A 20257-nucleotide genomic window follows, 5' to 3' on the forward strand; every position below is an offset into this window, starting at 1 on the left:
TTTGGTCTCTTCTTACTGAAATTTCTGACTCTGCAAGAAAAGATCTAGATCCAGCAAAAGAATTTCTTCTTAGCCTTGAAGATCTAGTCTGATCAAAACTTATTTTAACAGTTCCATCCATATACTGTTGTTTGTTATTTGGGTAACATTCAACAAGATTTCTGGGAATGAGAGGAACTTCATCTTCCAAAGTCTATTCTTTGGGAAGGGTTATATCTTTCCAAAAAATATCTTTAGAATAGAAACATCCGCATCTGGGGTGGAACTCTGGATTAGTAGAGTGTTTCCCTGGATGGGTTTTGCAATAGCTTTTGGATTTAAATTCGTTTTTAAAAGACGATAATAAATCCGATAAATCAAAGCAAGTGGTCTGCTACCCTCAATCATATTATAACCAGATATTAAAATATTTAAAGTCAAAGGCTTTAAAATATGTTTATCATCTAGTGAAAGAGTTAAATCAGGATAACAATTAAAATGGACTGGTTCATCCGTAAGGGAGGATTGGATCATTCCAAGAATACTTGTTTCAAAATTATTGAATCTGACATTCCTTAAACAAAATAACACGGATGCATTGATGCCTTTCCTTGTTAAAGGTTTGGCAGCAATTTAGACAAATCCAATATGAATTTATTTAAATCTTTGCTCCAAGAATTTGATTATCTGTTTTTCTTGAAAAAGATAATATTTTTCTTGGGTTTTAGAAATAGCGTAAGTTTGTTCAACAGTACGAACAGAAAAATTAGTATGCATGGATCTTTCAAACCAAGTGGTTCGATAAATCGAATTAACGTCAAGTTTTGGAATCTTCCATGATCCCAGCACAGACGACTCTGCTGCTTCAAAAGCACAGTCTTCTTCATTAACTATGTTAGGCGGCATAGTCGACCTGGAACTAATTGTTGAGTTGGATCTATTTATTCAACTCATTTTGTCCTAGGACAATACCGATCGTCGCATATCAGGGCTCTGCGAACTTATCACTCTTGGCCCTCGGGTTTGAACTTATAGCTGCCCTAAACGCCTCCCCAGCTTCAAAACGGGACTTATATCTCCGAGTTTCTGACCTACTTGTCGAAAGATGATCTTGAACCAACCAAAGTAGAAACTTCAGGTGGGGGTTGTCAGAAAACAAAATAAGCTAAATAAAGAAGACTCAATTCACAACAATCAGATACCAGATTGGCTCTGATACCAAAACAGCGGAAATGAAGAAAAGCCGAAGCTGACTTGAAGAAGAAGAGAAGGAAGGGAATGGAAGAATCAGAGTAAATTGCACAAATTAAGTTATGCAAGTATAAAATAAAGAGGCGGTTGAACCAGCCAAATACATGTATGAATACGTAAAATTAATTGTAATAAACATATAAATTTTATTAAAATTAACAAGCTTAAAGTAATTACAAGTAGTAGGTAGTACAGATTTATATTTATAAAATCAGAATGTATTAGAAGATTCAAAATAGAGAGAGAGGATCAGAATATATATATATATATATATATATTATTCATGATCATGTCAAACCCGGAAAATCTCGTCGATCGGGGTTTATGTCGATCTGTCTCATTAATCGAGATTAATTAATGCCAAGTACGTATACGTACTACTTACTATTCTTTCTTAATTATGAATTTATAAGTTCAGTTCATTATCGTTGATTTCACCGATATCGATAAATGGTTTGACAGCCAGCCCTGATCATTTATAAGTTCGGAGATTTTAATTCTTGTTACTATGTGTTTCCTTAGTTACAACGCGTCCAAATTCCACTGGTTCAATGTTGTCCATGAATATTAATAAGTAATATCGTTTTTTTCTAGCTTGGAGTGGCGAGATAGTAACTTTCAGATTGTATTAATTTAGTTAATCTTGACATGTTCTTTGCTGTCTTGTGGGTAGAAAAGAATCTTGTACAATGTCCAAGACCGGCCTTGTAACTTGGCTTTATTATCATCGTCTCGATCCATTTTCAGTCTTAACCTAATAAAAACTCCTCGATCGCTGTCTTCTTTTGACAATTCATCTTCATCCAAATCTCTACCTCTCTGTTTCTCAGCTCATCAAACACGTACTGCGATATGGGGGATGTTGCAACGTTGGCAAAGGCGAGAATGGAGCTTGAGGAGTTGTATCTGGGAATCCCAGATGAGTCCGTCAACCTTACTTTCAAAGATCTTGCAGAAGTGACCCAAAACTCAAAACCAATATCAGAAAAGAAAAAAACCACCACAATGGAAGTCGATCCCGAATCCAAGACCCCAAAGAAAGGAAGAGCTACTTCCCCAACTCTGATAAGAACACCCAGCCTTGATTTCAACAAAGGCTTGCAAGCTTCCAACCACCTGCAGTACCCTGATCATGATCTTGATCATCACGTCAAGATCAGGGATCATACCGGTAACTTCCATGGATCACCGCGTCGGGATCATGATCATCACGGCCACTACGGCGGTGAAATTGGCCGTCATCGGGGCCATGCAATATTGCCGGGCCATCGTTTCCATATTGCAAGCCCATTAAAGCTGGAGAAGTACTCGGGGTTCAGGCACGTCGAGGAAGGGGATGGACGCAGTAGTTTTGCGTATGATCATCAAGACGTGAGTGGCATCAGCATGGCTTCCGTGTACCAAGAGAGAGTTCGACGAAGGCGCCCTGGCATTCCTCACTCCAATATCTGCACTGTCTGCAGCACCTATATTTATATCTTCCGCCATCGGTGCCTGGTACTAAAAAAGTTCACCTCCTTATAAGCTTCGAAATTAATTACTCAGCCGCTATAGTACTTTGCGATAAGTTGCATTTTTTTTTTTTCCATCTACGAAGATTGACTGCTTTATTATATATTACTAAATTTGCATTATTCTAACAAATTAAGTAATTAGGTACTAAAAATAATATATGATGATGAGAGACCATTTGAGTGCAGGTTTGTGGAAGAGCATACTGTAGGCAATGCGTAGGCATAGGCATGGGAGATATGACAGAAGGAAGAAAGTGCCTCGGATGTTTAGGGAAAAGATTCAGCCAAAGGTAACACACACACACACATATATATATATATATATATATATATAAATATAATGAAAAATTCTTATTATCAATCACAATTTACTATCTCACACATATATCTTACAAAAAATATTCTTATATCCAATGAAAATCACTTTATATCCTATAAAAAACACTCATATCTTATAAAAAAATTATAGATATGAAGTGTGTGAGTGAATAGTGACATAAATCTCATATATTATTATTACAGCTTAGTGATGGTGATCAAGAACTTCTGATTAATTATTTTTTCTAAGATTACAAAATCAACTTTATGAATTAATCGGATGATATAGTTCTCAACAATATTGAAAAATAAATAAATAAAGAATTCATTAGCTATAGTGACGGCTAGCTAGCTGGTCGATCGTCTCTGAAAGACAGATCGAAACAATTAATATTCAATCTAGTGGTTGTTTCTGTATGGAACATTAATTTTAGTCATAGGCCGGCAATCAATCAAGCATGAAAAACCCATAACTTTTGGTGTGTTGGACTTCATTTGCTGTCTTTTCTCCGAGGTAACTTGCCAGTTGGGCAACTATAATTTATAGGATGTATATATATATATAATATAAATTGAGACATTTTGAATTCATTACCGTCTAATCTGAATACAATAGTAATGTTTATCACATTTTATCATGCTTTACAATACATAAAGATTTTCATGATAAAATCTCTTATCTTAAACTACTATATAACAGATAAATGCTCGGTTTATATACGGATCTTATAAAAAAAATTTACAAATTAATGTGATTTAATATAATATATTAATAAAATATTTTTATTATAAAATAAATATGACGTATAATATTAAATCATGTTAATTTATTAGTATAATATTTTTGTTGTCTCGCCTTGGTTAGTTTCTGAATATGGGCTTGGGAATGTTGCTGCAGGTACATACAAAGAGCAGGAAAGGTAGGGTGGTGTTGGGGGTACCCTAGCATGGTGAAGCCGGCAGAGCTCAAGTGGGCTGAAAAGGGGCCCAAAAGGAGTGATGAAAGAGCATATGATACTCATGGGCATGTGCGCAGTGGCAGGGTGATGTCCAGATCACCAAGAAGCCCAATTACCCCAAGGGCCCATGCTGGCAGTAACTCTCCTTCTTTTGTGGCGGGCTCACCCTATACCGTTCATACTCCTACTCATCACCACCTTCCTTTCTAATTTCTGAAAATATATATTGATCTGCTATCATTGGTTGTGGTGCTCAATTAAATTAATTCTGTTGTTTGTTTCCTTCATAAAAAAAAAAAAAAAAAAAAAAATATTTATTATCGACTATTGTTGTCTAATATTATATTCTTCAATCTTTTTCATAATTCTTTATATAATTATGTTTTAAATTAAGGAAAATTTTATAAATTAATTTATAAAAATAATATCATTTTATAGACCCCATAGAACATTTTTCATAATTATTTATACAATACTGTTTTAAATGAGAAATATTTTTATCAAATAATCAATTTAAAATATAATTGTATAACAAAATTTAGAAAGAGTTTAGTGTATCATTATCCTATTTTGTAGAGGAAAAGTAGCTTTTAGATGTTGCAGTACTGGAAGTGTAAAAAAATGAAACATAATCATTCTGAGAAACCTGTAAAGTCGACTACGGAATTTGACAGCCTTAATTATTTGATTGGGATTTCATTAAACTACATGAACACACATGATCCTAACTCGTGTTTGTACCCCCAAAAGGGATTGGCTTCCTAAAAGTGATCTTTCCAGACAATGCAACCTCGTGCACTTCTGCCAGAAGTTCCTAATCAGCTTGCAATAACCAAACTAGTTAGAAAAGGAAAAGAAAAAATGTCATTTTATTAAATATGTCGAATGTGATGAATATTAGTGAATTTCTCACATCAGTTTAACATTTTACAATTTACAATCGAGATTAAATTAGGACATTCTTTTTAAGGGTATGGGAATACTTTATCTAATTGTAATTCTACTTATCATCTTCACACGCTACATACACACTTCTTTTAATTATTTTTTTTATTTTTTCATAATAAGTATTTGGTATATAGATGATGAGTAGAACAATTCAATTAGTTTAACAAAAAAATAATAATAATAAATAATTTTAAAATATATAAGTGTATGGTATGAGATGATGAGTAAGGTCATTCTTCTTTAAATATATATTTTAAAATTTTTTTTAATAAATTATGATGTGGCACGTCAATGGATAAAGTAAGTGGTATAAATTAATGGGCATGGTGGCATTAATTTAAATATAAATATTAAAAACAAAAATGACTGTTTTTCAAAGTAAAACTTAGAATTTTTAATAAATTTTTTAACGCATTTACAAAATTGAAGGAGCATACTTTATTTTAAGTAAAATGCAAGAATGTGATGAAAAGGAAATTAAAAATACAGAGAAAAAAGAAAATAATGGCTAACATAACTGATAACAACAGTCAGATGAGGTCCCTCCGTTTTCTTATATTATTCTCTTTCTTGCGAAGAGAAGAGAAGAGAAGAGAAGAGAACGGAAAGAGAAAGGTGTTGTCTTTGACACGCACATTGTATATGGCTATGGCTATAGAGAAATTCTCAATGTCAATGTCCACACAAATGCAAGATCAACCCTCAAACCCTACTACGAATCCCATTTCCAATTCCACTTTCATTCCCAATCCCATTACTCCCCACAACAATGCCGCTCCTCCTCATCCGCAGACGACATCTTCCATGTTTGAGAACATGAGGAGCGGGACCCACCACAGGAGAGCCCATTCGGATGTTAGCTTCCGGCTGCCTGAAGACATGGCGGATATCTCGCCGTCCGATCCGTTCAACGGAGTCGGAGTCGGAGTCGGAGGCGGAGGAGGTGGGTCTTCCACGGCTAGCCTGGAGGAGATGGGATCGGAGGATGACCTGTTCTCGACCTACATTGACGTCGAAAAACTCGGTACGGCTCAGAGTGGCGGAGAAGGAAATGCGGGAGGAGGAGGAGGAGAGAGGGGTGTCAATCGGGCGAGGCATAGGCATAGCAGCTCCGTCGATGGGTCCTCCACTACGACGTCGTCCACCAGCGTTTTTGGGGAGATTATGGAAGCCAAAAAGGCCATGCCTCCGGATAAGCTCGCTGAGCTATGGACCCTCGATCCCAAGCGTGCCAAAAGGTTTCACTTTCTCTCTAATTATTATCTTAAAGTCCTCAATTTTCCTAGAAAGTGAAAACTGAAATGTGGGAGTTGAGAGTGATTTCTCGTGTCTAATCAAAGTGAAATCATTGTTTCGATCTAATAGCTGAGAATTCTAGAAAATCTGAACCCTTTTACTGGATTAGCCAATCGATTTGGTGCAACTGCTCGGTTTCGTGTCCATTGAGCTTAGATCCCACTTCTGTTCTGAATTATGTATTTTGTGTGTGATTGTGGCTCAATATGGTCATATTTATGAACTTATAAAAAAAACGATGATCATATTTATGTATATTTTATTTGGAATTTAGTTAGTCACATGTTTCATAGAGTAAAAGACAAACCAAATAGGGTTTGGTTAGATCTCTATGTTCCTACGGAATGCCTTTGTTAAGTCAGATTTCTCTTTCTAAGCTACAGTAGATGTTCTTTTTTTCTTTTTGATCGGTAAACAAGGGACGGTAGATGTCTTTGATTGGGCTACAGGGGGCATTAATTTGCTGCTTTTTCTACTTAAAAAAAAAATTTGCTGCTTTTTCTTTAACCTTGCATAGTTTGGAATTTATCGTTTGGGATTATATGCATAAATGTGTGCATTTAGCTATATGTATATTCGTCGAACTTTTCAAAACTTGACACTGACTTTTGTCACTTTAACTTCACTTCATGAGAGATCGCATTGATGACCATTTCTTCCTGTACCAATAAGGCTGAGAAGGGAGTCTCATTACTTGTAACTCACTACTTTGAAGGAACTCGTATATAATTTGTATACAATAATTGCCCTGATAGTTTTAAAATATACTCCATTGGCTCTTTTTTTGATAGGTAAAATTTGCTTCATTGATTCTCCTACTGCTTTTTTAAAGTATTCAAGTGTATATAACTTTGATTTCTTTTACAAAATCTCCCTGCTGTTTGATATGCCAATTAGTCATTTAGATTGCCAGCAATAGCATGTATGCATTGAGTCAAGAATACGAAAGGATTCTAGATGGCTAGAAGCTGCAACGCTCCCTCAGAATCGCATTTAAACTATAACTCATGCACCACACACCACGAAATTTAGGGCATGTTTAGTTACACAAAATCAAATTATTTCATTTCATCTCATCTCATATAATCATTATAACTTTCTTAAATTCTCACACAATATATAATAAATAATTTAGCTTTTTCAAATCTCAAAACAAAAATAATATTAAAAAATAATATTATAACAATATTTTATTCAATTTTTAACAAAACATCTCATCTCATCTCATTTCATCTAAACTGCGTAACCAAACTAGGCTTTAGTTACCCAAAAACATACCTTCTTTCCAATGATATGGCCAATTTCTTTAAATCCCCCTCAACTGGTACATCACTGTATATGGGGTATGGTGATTGACAGAATAGAACTCTTACGGGTTATAAGAAGGGAGTTGACAAATAGTTTCTGAAGAGTGTAGGATTTTTCCGTGAAACTCCTCTTTGTATAAAACGTGGATATTCTGCTTTGGTGGCCGAGGTTCTGGGGTTGGCTTCTTTTCAATATTGAAAAACATTTACCCAAACTTACTATCAAATCCTATGAGGAAATGCAACGTTTTGGAATAAAAATTTTCATGCTCAAATGGACTTGTATAGTCTGAATTCTTGCAGTATTGTGAGTTATGCATGCAAAAAAGCTCAGAAACACTCGCTTTAAACACACACACACACACACCCCCAAAATATTAGGATACACATGTCTCGTACATTTCTGCTCATTTTCAGTTATTTCTATTGTTGGTGTTTTGGGAGCTTTAGCTGACTTTGTAGTTGATATATGTAGGATATTGGCGAATCGCCAGTCTGCTGCCCGCTCAAAAGAGAGGAAAGCCCGCTATATACAAGAACTTGAGCGCAAGGTTCAGACCCTACAGACAGAAGCCACCACTCTTTCTGCCCAACTAACCCTATTTCAGGTTGGTCTTGTCAATTAGTAACATGCCTAAGAGCTATTTTGACTGTCATGCGTTGTACAGTGGAACCTGATTAGTCTAATTATGATTTCATTAACTGGCATGCATATTTTTGCATGTTAGAAGAAAGCAAAACCGCACACCGCACACACGCAATCAGACATACATACCGTTGCTTGGGCAAGGATTATGACTCTTGACTTCTTTTCTTCTTACATAGAGGGACACAACTGGTTTGAGTTCCGAAAACACAGAGCTTAAGCTTCGGTTACAAGTTATGGAGCAACAGGCTCAGTTGCGTGACAGTAAGTGTGATATTTGAAAAAAAGTTTTAAAATGCATTTACTTGAATGCTGTTTTTCTTTCTGGGCCAAAAGTTTGTATTAATTTTTCCCTTGATATGGTACAGCTCTGAATGATGCACTGAAGAAGGAAGTTGACAGGCTCAGAATTGCCACCGGTGAAATAATGAGCCCTTCTGAATCATTTAACTTGGGAATGCACCAGATGCCATACACCTTATCACAATTTTTTCCTCTTCCACCACACCCAGGACCTGCTGGCCACCAGAACATGCAGTTGCCATTCCATCATTCCCAACCTAGCATGTCAGCTCAACAACTGCACCAATCAAATTCTCATCCGCTCTCAGAAATGAGGCAGAATGACCCTCTTGGCCGAATGCAGGGGCTTGACATTAGTGGCAAAGGATCATCTCTTGTGAAGTCTGAAGGCCCCTCGCTTTCTGCCAGTGAAAGTAGCTCCACATTTTGACACAAGCTGGCTGCTAAGCTGCTGACCTGCTGACTTGTTTATGGCACGCCTTTCTAGTAGATTGTTTATAGACTTGACATCTAGTCATCTAGAGAAGGTACTCTGTTATTCTATCATTTATTCCGTTTGTGCGATGGATTGATTCTTAATTGTTTATTCTTAGGGTTATTCCCCAAAAAGGGGTAAGCTCCCTTAGGTTAGTTGCTCTGTTCATGTAAAAAAAAAAAAAAAAAAGTTGCTATGTTCATGTCATTTATTCAGTATGGGATTGAAGGGTCAATCCCATTGGGGTTGGGATGCGCATCATGTCATCCTATCCTTTGTATTTGGTTTGAATTTGATACCATGTGAACTTTGTCACTAATTCTTCTTCCTCACTCACATGCATCGACTGAAACAAGATGGACTTTTTCCCCTTCAATTGATACCTATTTTTTTCCCTTTTCGTGCTCCTTTTACCACTGTGCAGTGTGAGCGGTACTCTTTTCAGTATACGTTTCTAAATTTACGTACAGGCCCATGGTTGATTGACTCTGGGTTGCCAAGTTTTTCATGTACGGGGCACTCCCCCTGCAAACTGCGCGAAGCGCAGTTCGTCTGAAGCTGTCCGCTTATTCTCATTCATTTTAGGTGCGGGATGAAATGAGGTAGTTTTAAATTAATTAAATAAAATATTTTTTTTTAATATTATTATTATTTTAAAATTTAAAAAAGTTAAATTATTTATTATATTTTGTATAAGAATTTAAAAAAAATTATAATGATAAAATGAGATGAGATAGTTTTTGTATCCAAAAGAGCCCTTTATATATTCTCGAGTGAAAACATCGTGTCCTGCAACTATCAGTCTAAAAGTGTTGCTTGTTGATCATCCATTGAAGGGTTTGGCATAGATATGTTTAATAAAATATTGTTATTTGAAAGTATTACTCATCGTTCTTTTAAAAATATCATTTATTAATGTGGTATTAAATAATTGACAATTTTTAGTTATCCGCTAATCTATCGAGGCCATGTCAAGAAATAATGGTTAAAAGGTTGATGAATAATCTGTGATCATACGCTTTACGCCATTTGGTTTAATGCTCACAAACTAACAATCACAAAATATAGTTGCTGAACCTATATGACCGACTCCTTTGTCCACGACCACTTAGAAAAGACCAATGGCTTCTCTCTCTCGTCTTTGCTCTGTCTTGATGTTTTATGGAACTTCATTTTCTAAGATTTTGAGAAATTTCTATCAACTAAACAAGCAGAAATTAGGAATTTTTGTTTTTTGGAATTGATTTTCTTTTTCAAACAAACGGAGTCTGCAGAAGCTCCCATGATAAGATGTTTGAAGTGTAAGTATGTTCATGTTCATGTTAGTATGCACACTTATTAATTGAAAACTTGTTGAGACACAGTGAATCGATCTTTCTGAGATGCGCATGTTTATTGAAAAAACTATATATCTTATCAGGGAGCACAAGAGATTATTGCGTAAAAAGTTCAATATATTGAACCGCACTCTGCAATCCTTATACAATATGACACTATATTTCTTTTATTTAGTTTATACAACACAAGATCAATGTGCTCAAAACACATGGACGCTCACACTAGCTTCCCGGGTCTTTATTTCCGTCCTTATTTTGCACTAATATATAATCTAATAGGCAGCTTAGTCCACCCTGCAAGAAAAGAAAATCAAATCCATAAAATTAGTACCGTTCAATCATGTGATAATACAATATTAAGAAAAAGGGAACGTATATAGATGATAGAATTACTTGGAACAGTCAGTAGTGGGTGTAATTTTGTAGGGACAAGTAGTGCCACAGGTCTCAGGAAGTGTCCCGACCAAGTCGTAGTTGATTCCTGAGATACCCGAAAGACCTTTCTTGATGCATCTGCATGCGGCTCTGTCATCTGCTTTGCCGTTGGAAGCGGCATTGAGTGCTTTGATGCCATCACAACAAATTGTCGGCACGGTGCCTCCAAAAATAACATACCCAACGCATGGACTCAGCAAGTTTGTTATCTCACGGCATGTTAACGTTGCATCAACATGAGCAGCAACCACCAGCATCACGCACACCAGCACTGCTGTGCATGCCATCTTCAAAGCTGCCATCTTAAGCGCCTACTTTTTCTATCCGAGTTCTCTTTCTCTTTGGGTCTGGGGATACACACATGAAGCATGGGGTATGTCCATTGGGTATATATAGAGCAGCTTTCAGCCAGCTTCCAGGAATGCCGTAAACACTAAAAACAGTACAAGTAACTTTGTCACGTATAGATAGAGATCGGATAAGGCATACTTTTCTTCATGAGCATATTTCTCAGGAACCTCCCATCCCCGCAAACCAGGGCTGCTTAATGATAAGAATGATATCACCTTCTAGCATGCATACTTTTCAACATGTTGATCATAACCCTTTCTTCTAGCATGCATTCTACTGATCACGTAAGGTCCTTTTTTGTTTTTTCCAATGACAGTCAGTGGCAATTTGGATTCTATTGCCAATAAATATCAAGGATCACATAAAACACATTTTTTTTCCACATGAAAGTCCAATATCAGGGAATATTAGTAAAACCTTTTTTTTTGTCCCACATTTCCACTTGGCAGTAATTGGTGGCACCAAAAACAACTTTTCCTCAATTTGATTTGGAGGATAGCCCGCCCGCCCGCCCGCCAATCATGTCCAGTCAAAATTTGTGTTCCTTCAAACTTCTCAACCTAGGCAGTGGGCTCTAACTTGTCTCACCCTAACACCATTGCAAATGTACTCCATCAGCTCCATAAAAAAAATGTGAAATAAAGTTACAAAAGAAAAATTAATGGAGTTGAAGAATAATTGTGATCAAATTCAAAACACAATGAACAAAAAAATTACATATCTAGCTGTGTATTACATATTAAAATCAATGAAAATTAAAAATATGGAGCCGTTGGTAAGAAGTTAAGAAGCAAATAATTATGGAAGTACTCCATTTGAGTACTCCATTCGAGTACATTATAATTACATCGAACTAAATACATTTTTCATTCATATGAACAAGACATACATATCATTTAACAAATCTTAGCACTGCATACTTCAAAGTTTCAACTAAATCCCTAGTGTTGTATAAACTAGCTAAATAAAGAGAATTAAGGAGAGGTAATGGATGAAGAGACGACAGAGTTATCATGCTTCCGCTAACCAAAAAGGCAACCAATAACATGGTGAATGAGGTTTAAACCTGATGTTGTACAACCCATGATCAAGTACAAGACACAGGATTATGGGATGAACCAAAGACAACTGACTGCTAGATTATATACCAACTTTAGACAAAATGTAAAAAGTTGCAAACTGTATTGATGTGTCAGGGGATCGTGTCATGTTTCTCCACTTGTCCTTTAGATCAACCTGAAAAAATCAATCTCCTACGAGATTTAAAAAAGAAATTCTAGTGATGTCTTTTTTGTTTTTTTTCCAATGATCGTGTGGCAATTTGGATTTATTGCCAATAAATATTAAGGATCACATCAAACTCATTTTTTTTCCACAAGAAAGTCCAATATCAAAGCCTTTTTTTCTCTCTCACATTTCCACTTGGCAGTACTTGGTGGGTACCAAAAACAGCTTTTCCTCAATTTGATTTGGAGGATAGCCCGCCCGCCAATCATGTCCTGTCAAAATTTGTGTTCGTTCAAACTTCTCAACCTGGGCAGTAGGCTCTAACTTGCCTCACCCTAACACCATTGCAAATGTACTCCATCAGCTCCATAAAAAAAATGTGAAATAAAGGTACAAAAGAAAAATTAATGGAGTTGAAGAATAATTATGATCAAATTCAAAACATAATGAACAAAAAAATTATATATCTAGCTGTGTATTACATATTAAAATCAATGAAAATTAAAAATATGGAACCGTTGGTAAGAAGTTAAGAAGCAACATAAAGGATTGAAATTCGTCTTTTTCATACAAAAAAATAATGATGATGGAAGTACTCCATTTGAGTACTCCATTCGAGTACATAAATTACATCAAACTAAATACATTTTTCATTCATATGAACAAGACATACATATTATTTAACAAATCTTAGCACTGCATACTTCAAAGTTTCAACTACATCCCTAGTGTCGTATAAGCTAGCTAAATAAGGAGAATTAAGGAGAGGTAATGGATGAAGAGACGACAGAGTTATTATACTTCTGCTAACCAAAAAGGCAACCAATAACATGGTGAATGGGGTTTAAACCTGATGTTTTACAACCCATGATGAAGTACAAGACACAGGATTATGGGATGAATCCAAAGACCACTGACTGCTAGATTATATACCAACTTTAGACAAAATGTAAAAAGTTGCAAACTGTATTGATGTGTCAGGATCGTGTCATGTTTCTCCACTTGTCCTTTAGATCGACCTGAAAAAATCAACCTCCTACTTAATATACAAATATACAAATATCCCACAAATAATTAAGACATTGCAAATGAGTACAACAGAAATTTTTTACCTCAGTCCTCTCTTCAAAGATATCTCGGTAGCAATTCAGAATGAGCTTCCAGTTTCCTTTACCATACCTTCATTAGGAAGCAAGACAATGAGAACTTGAAAATCTAAATAATTCTTTAAACTTCAATCCATTAGAAGTCCTACGAGATTTAAAAAAGAAATTCTAGTGATGTCTTCTCTGGATCAGAACAAGCACATACTTCTGCACACCAGTCCTTAAAGTTTCTTCCTCCAACAAAGTCCATCTCTTTACTTTTCTCCTTCTAGCAAAATTTGCAGTCTCATACTTCTTCAAGGGTGAAATTCTCTTTCTCTTAGGGCTAGGTAATCGAAGTCTGATTGCATGATTGGTCATTTCTTCAGGAGAGTCATCTATTGAATCATCCCACTGCAAAGACATAATAATGATCTCAATATGCAGTAATAGCATATGTCAACTCATCAACAAAATTAAGGCTGAATTCAGATTAAAAGAAAAAGTACTCAAATGAAAAGGCAATTAAGCACTATCACACATGAATATCAATCCATGCTCTTGGCATGATGTTCAAGAGGGACCTGACCACAACTCAACTTAGATTAAATGAATTAAACTATAATGATCAAAATAAATAGAATAATCGTGAATAAAATAATTATAAGAATAAGAATGAAGATATGATATAACAAAATAATTACAACCTTTGGTTTCTAATGAATTTTGATTAAAAAAAATGATATAATAACCCCATTTACCTAGCTATCCACACAACTTGAAACAAACAGTAGATTGGAGCAACAAAACATGAACACAAGTATGATATAATAACTCCATTTACCACATGAATACATGATATATACACACAGATGAACAGTGCAGGGACAGTGCCAAAAATAAAAAGAAAAAAAGAAGAAGAAGCACCGTTCCCGTGCATTCCCCGAGCACAAAACATTTCCTTTACCACACCGAAAACAAACCGGTAGATTGGTGCAGCAAAATATGATCAGAGGTACCTCAAAAGTATGAGCAGTGCTATTCCGCTCCATTAAGCTTGGTCGAGGAGCATTGTTCTGATTACTACAGGACTGATGTTCATGAGTACGGTCATCAATTTCTGTGGGTTCAATGCTTTTGTTAACAGATGGATTGGGTGCATCTCTGCCTCTCGCACTCTGGTTTTCTACAGAAGTTTCATGCTTTTTATCTCTTGTCACCCTGTCATTCATTACATTTTCAGCCAACCGTAATGCATCAGGAAGAGGGTCCTTCACCACTGCTTGTAACTCCAAAGAACTGGATTTAAGTGCCGCTCGTACTTTATTTACTTCAGGGGTAGGCAGAGAATTGTATTTGTTACACGTTACGTCTGTGGCCAGTTCCTCGGCATCGGCAATCTTAACTCCTGCTTTAGAGCGTTTATGCCACACAACATGCTTGCGTCTGTGTGGCACATTCCCTTGCTGTGTCTCTAAGCAAAATAATTGGGGAAAAGGCAAAGTATCACAAGGAGAAAAGAAACCTTTTTTTTACAAGTAAAAAGGGGAGAAAAGAAACCTTATATATTATAAGTGTAAAGCTCGGAAAATATTATATTCGGGCCCAAGCAATAAATATGGTGATCACGGGGCAGGCACATAGAAGGATGACAATAATTATCAATACATTTACATTATCCTAAATTACAAAAAGTTTGACAACTTTGACAAATTTGAGAGCACATGAATGAATTTACACATATAATCACGAGAATAGGTATGTAAGTACGGACATACACACATACATTATATAAATTTATAGATATAATAAATTTATATAATGTATAGAGTGGCCATCATATAAAAATGAGAACAAAAACTTTCATTTACCTAAGCTAACTGCTGAAGATCTAAATGAAAAGGAGAGATGAAAAACAATTTAATAGTCCTTGGGGGAATTGTACTTTTCACCTAGAAACTAGCACGCATTTTTCTCTTTGCTCCTCAAAGTATCTAAAGATCCAATTTTCCCCTATACACTATGTATTTTTAAATTTTCATATTGGTTAACATCTTTAGAGCATCCTTAACGGAATAGGCATATTTAAAAAAAAATGCCTATTCACTCCTATATACTCAAAATGCACCCCACAACGGAATAGGCAAAGGACTTGAATATCTAATTTTTGCTACAGTGAATATAAAAAATATCTATCTTTGATCTACACTATTCATCAACCAAATCTTATTTTAATCATATTCTTCTACACTCTCTTCTCTCGACATTTCCGTTTGTTCCCTCTCAAATTAAACGCTCAGTCCTATCTCTGCAGTCATCTTCCACCGTGAAGCCTCAAGGGAGAAGAAGGCACAAACAGACACTCACGCCCCGCCACCGCACCACCAACCCAAGTCTCAACTCTTTGGCCTGCGTGGATGCAGGTTCAACTCTTTGGCCTGCGTGGCAATTTGTTTTGGCTGGGAAATGATATTTTCCAATCTTCTGAACTACTTCTTCACTCAGATTGAGTGTGGTTGGGGATGGCGCTTGAGCTTGGGGGGTGCCATGGTCCCTGCTTTAATTATCATTATAGATTCATTTTGTCTTCCCGACACTCCAAACTCTCTGATAGAGCAAACGAATTACGAAGTTTGACAACTTTGACAAATTGGAGAGCAAACGAATGAATTTACACATAATCACAAGCATAGGTATGCAAGTACTTACATACACACATACATAATATATATTTATAGAATAGAGTGACCATCATATAAAAATGAGAACAAAACTTTCATTTACCTAAGCTAACTGCTGAAGATCTAAATGAAAAAGAGAGATGAAAATTAAATTAATTTAGTCCTAGGGGGAATTGTACTTTTCACCTAGAAACTAGCACGCATTTTTCTCTTTGCACCTCAGTATCTAAAGATCCAATTTTCCCCTACACACTATATATTTTTAAATTTGCACACTTGGTTAAGATCTAAGCGTTATCATGCCCAGTGGTCAATTTTCTGTTCAAGGTCAAATCTTATCTAACGGTGCATAAATTGAAAATATAGGTCTTTTATAGGTAAAATGAATTGAATTAATATTAATAAAAGAAATAAGCGTAGCCCAGGTAAATAAAAATATGGGTAATTTAGAGTATAAATTCAAAATTTTAGTAGATTGAGGTGACAAAGTATAAAATGGAGGGAAATTCATGGGTGAAAAATGTCATTTCCTATCCTCGCCCATCAACCATACGGACAGTTGTGTGGTTTTCCAAGTGTAATTATGTGCGATGACTCGTATGGACACAAGAGAGCACCATCGCAAGAAGTATCAAGTATATCGATTCTCGTGTTTAACGAACATCCATTCACGCATTAAACCCCCAAAAAAAAAGTATAGCAATGAGAAATTTACCGTTCACTCTCCCAGCAGCGGCTCTATCCCTGACAATCGTATCCCAACTTCCACTTGGCAAAGCTACCGATCTTCTTGCCTCTCTATCGCACAATTCAGGCCTATCATTGTCGCGAAAATTCTGATCGGCGCCCTGCAAATTTGCTGCCAGCTCTTCAAACTGATCCATCCTGTTCGCAGCCAATTGAGCAACGTTTAGTATGTTCGTCATCACTTGATTTGTTGTCTTTGCAGCCGATTCACCCACACCCTGGTCCGCGTTAAGTGTATTCACCACCAGCTCTTTCTCAGCCGGGTTTGCCGTATTCACCGCCAAATCACTGACATTAGGCATATTTGCCGCCACTTCTTCAAACTGGTTCACCGTGTTCGCAGCCAATTCACCCACGTCCTGCCTAGCATTAGGCATATTCCCTGCCGCTATCTCTCCTTCAACACGGTCCACCAGCTTCGCGGTAAAATCACCCTCATTAGGCGTAACCGTAGCCACCTCTTCAACTTGGTTCACCGTCTTTGCAGCCAACTCACCCACATTAGGCAAAATCAGCGCCTCTCCTTGCTTCCCAGCCGATTCGCCCGCATACTGAGCAGCATTAGGCTTATTCTTCGCCGCCAGTTTTCCATTAATTTGGTTCAAACTCTTCACACCCACCCCACCCGCATTACCACTAGGCCTCTGGATGCCCGAGGGCTCGGTCGCAGTCGCAGCGGACTCAAGAAACGGAGGACCCAGGAGCGCCCATGCCTCCTTCAAGTAAACTTTAACCGCTTCCAAAGCTTCATTCCTCGTATTCATCTTCATCAGCTTCTTCGCTCCCTTATCGTCCCAAATGGCCGCCTCCAACTCGTCCCCCATGCACCTCAACTCACCCGTAACCAACTCGCTCTTCCCGAACCTCTCCAAATCACGGATTCTGTCCCTGAAAATCCTCTTCACCGCCTCGAAGTACTTACTGTGGCCGTCGCGGCTCCCCGCCAGGTACTTCACCGCGCACTCTACCGCCACTGTGCAATAGGCCACCTTCAACGAGTCCGAAATCTCGACCCCGTCACCCCGGTCCAACTGCTCGATCATTTCTAGCTTATCGAGGGTAGTTTCGGTCAGCCAAGCGTCCGCAATATCGGCCTGGATTGTACGTAGGAGCACAGTCTTCTTGAAGCGCGAGTCGGCCGAGACAGGAAGGACTTGGAGAAGCTTCTTGATTACATGGTCTTGCACAGGGTTTCGCAGCAGGAATTCAGATATCCATCGGCATATGTCTGCGTCCATTAACGCAAAGACGAATGAATCAAAACCATATAGATTTTGATTTGGGGGAATTTCAGGTCTTTTGAGTGATTTTGGAGGGAAACGAAAAGTTAGGGTTTGCCACGGAACGTGTAATTTGAAAAGGTGTGGGTCGTCGATTTTGGGGATAACCGGTGACGTTGGACTAGGACAGTTATTACCCTCATTAGCCGCTTTTGGTTTATAAATTGCCCGAAGTTATTTGCCACGTTTCATGAAAGTCGCGTGGTTGTCACCTCACTCATCTAGTAAAAATGATATTTATAATTTTAAAATAAATAAATAAATATCATATATTTTTTTTTAAAAATAAGTAAATTATTTAATAATTGATCTTATTTTTTTTAAAAAAAAAAAGAGAATACAAAACTTACACATATTTAAATTGTATCTAGCATCATTTTGAGCTATTTGGTTATTTCATTTTTTTTGTCAATATAATTTTTACTGTTAAATAAAATATATATAAGAATGGGTGAAAACCAATAAATACCCTTATATAATATATACAACATAAAAGATAAATCTTAAAACTTGTTTGGATATTAAGAATATCTCACTATATCTATTAATATTAATGAAGTTATTTGAATTAAGATATTTTATTGGATTATAGAAAATAAGAGAATAAATTGAATAAAAATATTATAAAATTGAAAAATTATTTGAAAATTATTTTTATTTTGTAATTTGAAAAAGTAATATTATTTTTTATGTTTTGTTTGAAAGTTTGGAAAGTTTTAATGATTAGATTAAAAAATTAAAAATTAAAAAATAATTTGTATTTAAGTAATATTTGTGAATAAAATATCTTAAAATATTTAAAAATACTTGATAACAATTGTATTACCTAACGAATCCTTAATCAATAAGTGAGATTAAATAATTAGTATGATCTTGTAGCTAACCATGGTGAAGATAATTGTATAAATAATCCATTTATCAGATTGCTTCAACAATTCATTACTAGAATATCTTATAGTAAAAAAGTGTAAGATATATTGAGGGCTTGTTTGGCGTTTGGATACTAAGAGTATTAACATTGGCTTCATCAAAAGTCTAGTCAAATATAAATTTTGTATATATATCCTTGAAAGCATCTGCATTGGAGTGGCAATAACTCTTTAACTTAAGATTTGAGCTGTAATGAATTTAATTTATTTTTCAAATTTGAAGTAATATTGTTCACAGGCCAAAGAAATTTTTTATTCTAAAATGAGGAAGAATAACTCCCGGGCCATGGACTTTTTTGTCTGGTCATTGAAATCTTAATGCGCTGCTTTCAATAAGAGAAAGCTGCAATTCGTAGCTTGTAGACATTGTTTGGTAGAATAATTGTTAACTACATGATTGTAGTATTCATTGGGGGATGAGCTTGAAGGTAATTAAAAAATATTAATTGATATATTATTAATGTAATTGTAAAATATCAAATTAAATTATTAATTAGCGTATAATTAGTGTAATTATAAAATATAAAAATAATAAATTAAAAATATTACTATGAAAAAAATAATATTATATTATTATTTTGATGAATCCAATGTGGTGTTATGACTCAAGAGATTTTAGACTTATGGAAAATATGTACTTTTTATCAAATTTTGAAAATGACTTTGATGAAGTCAATGTCAATGCTCTTAAAGGACTAAAATTGGTTTCTCTATATACATATGCAAAATCATATCTTTTGGAAATTAATTTTGCATGTAAAAAAAAAAAAAAAAAAAAAAAAAAACCTATCACATTGGATTATGCATATTTGAGCCAAATAATAAAAAAATATTATTATTTTATTTTTTTCCTAAAATTATTATTTTTATATATTTTGCAATTAGCACCTATTGCAAATTCTATCATTTAACATGTGCTTAAACAAACCAATTTTATGTATCCATGTTGTTGATAGCAATCAGCAATATAAAAAAAATGATGAAATTGGAGTGCAACCAATAGTACAACAATACCCAAAATATGTTACCACACAGTCAAAACAATTACAAAATACCAAAAACCAAGTATACGACTATGTACAATATATGGTCTTATTCTTTTGTTTCTCAATTATTTCCATTTGAAGATTATGAAAATACTTTTTCTGCACAAAATTCATAGAATCAATATCAAATTTCATAATTTTCT

General features: G+C 35.6%; 4 protein-coding genes across 4 annotated transcripts; 2 read left to right on the top strand and 2 right to left on the bottom strand.

The window, feature by feature from the left end:
- Window positions 1-1802: 1802 nt before the first annotated feature.
- LOC121238953 lies at window positions 1803-4315 on the top strand. Its single transcript, XM_041136062.1, has 3 exons — window positions 1803-2727; window positions 2931-3034; window positions 3961-4315. The coding sequence occupies exons 1-3, from the start codon at window positions 2083-2085 to the stop codon at window positions 4229-4231; spliced, it is 1020 nt and encodes a 339-aa protein (XP_040991996.1). The 5' UTR covers window positions 1803-2082; the 3' UTR covers window positions 4232-4315.
- A 1158-nt stretch (window positions 4316-5473) lies between these two features.
- LOC121238933 (transcription factor RF2b-like) lies at window positions 5474-9374 on the top strand. Its single transcript, XM_041136035.1, has 4 exons — window positions 5474-6207; window positions 8048-8180; window positions 8398-8482; window positions 8587-9374. The coding sequence occupies exons 1-4, from the start codon at window positions 5474-5476 to the stop codon at window positions 8949-8951; spliced, it is 1317 nt and encodes a 438-aa protein (XP_040991969.1). The 3' UTR covers window positions 8952-9374.
- A 1063-nt stretch (window positions 9375-10437) lies between these two features.
- On the bottom strand, window positions 10438-11290 carry LOC121238998 (non-specific lipid-transfer protein 1-like). The gene is made up of 2 exons (XM_041136120.1): window positions 10727-11290; window positions 10438-10627 (listed from the first exon to the last, which is right to left on the bottom strand). Exons 1-2 carry the CDS (start codon window positions 11068-11070, stop codon window positions 10618-10620), a joined length of 354 nt encoding a protein of 117 aa, XP_040992054.1. The 5' UTR covers window positions 11071-11290; the 3' UTR covers window positions 10438-10617.
- A 1598-nt stretch (window positions 11291-12888) lies between these two features.
- On the bottom strand, window positions 12889-18267 carry LOC121238899. Its single transcript, XM_041135987.1, has 5 exons — window positions 16828-18267; window positions 14451-14905; window positions 13658-13845; window positions 13459-13525; window positions 12889-13365 (listed from the first exon to the last, which is right to left on the bottom strand). The coding sequence occupies exons 1-5, from the start codon at window positions 18095-18097 to the stop codon at window positions 13324-13326; spliced, it is 2022 nt and encodes a 673-aa protein (XP_040991921.1). The 5' UTR covers window positions 18098-18267; the 3' UTR covers window positions 12889-13323.
- Window positions 18268-20257: the final 1990 nt, after the last annotated feature.

The sequence above is a fragment of the Juglans microcarpa x Juglans regia genome, chromosome 7D (genome assembly GCF_004785595.1).
Source record: "Juglans microcarpa x Juglans regia isolate MS1-56 chromosome 7D, Jm3101_v1.0, whole genome shotgun sequence".
NCBI lineage: Eukaryota > Viridiplantae > Streptophyta > Magnoliopsida > Fagales > Juglandaceae > Juglans > Juglans microcarpa x Juglans regia.

Excerpts from the sequence above, each read along its gene's own strand:
- LOC121238899 (XM_041135987.1), bottom strand. The coding sequence starts at position 18,097 with ATGGACGCAGACATATGCCGATGGATATCTGAATTCCTGCTGCGAAAC. Across the intron at positions 14,906-16,827 it reads CGCTGCTGGGAGAGTGAACG|AGACACAGCAAGGGAATGTG; the intron begins GTAAATTTCTCA and ends TATTTTGCTTAG. Across the intron at positions 13,526-13,657 it reads TTAAGGACTGGTGTGCAGAA|GTATGGTAAAGGAAACTGGA; the intron begins GTATGTGCTTGT and ends TTCCTAATGAAG.
- LOC121238998 (XM_041136120.1), bottom strand. The coding sequence starts at position 11,070 with ATGGCAGCTTTGAAGATGGCATGCACAGCAGTGCTGGTGTGCGTGATG.
- LOC121238953 (XM_041136062.1), top strand. The coding sequence starts at position 2,083 with ATGGGGGATGTTGCAACGTTGGCAAAGGCGAGAATGGAGCTTGAGGAG. Across the intron at positions 2,728-2,930 it reads TCTTCCGCCATCGGTGCCTG|GTTTGTGGAAGAGCATACTG; the intron begins GTACTAAAAAAG and ends ATTTGAGTGCAG. Across the intron at positions 3,035-3,960 it reads GGGAAAAGATTCAGCCAAAG|GTACATACAAAGAGCAGGAA; the intron begins GTAACACACACA and ends ATGTTGCTGCAG.
- LOC121238933 (XM_041136035.1), top strand. The coding sequence starts at position 5,474 with ATGGCTAACATAACTGATAACAACAGTCAGATGAGGTCCCTCCGTTTT. Across the intron at positions 6,208-8,047 it reads GATCCCAAGCGTGCCAAAAG|GATATTGGCGAATCGCCAGT; the intron begins GTTTCACTTTCT and ends TGATATATGTAG. Across the intron at positions 8,181-8,397 it reads CCCAACTAACCCTATTTCAG|AGGGACACAACTGGTTTGAG; the intron begins GTTGGTCTTGTC and ends CTTCTTACATAG.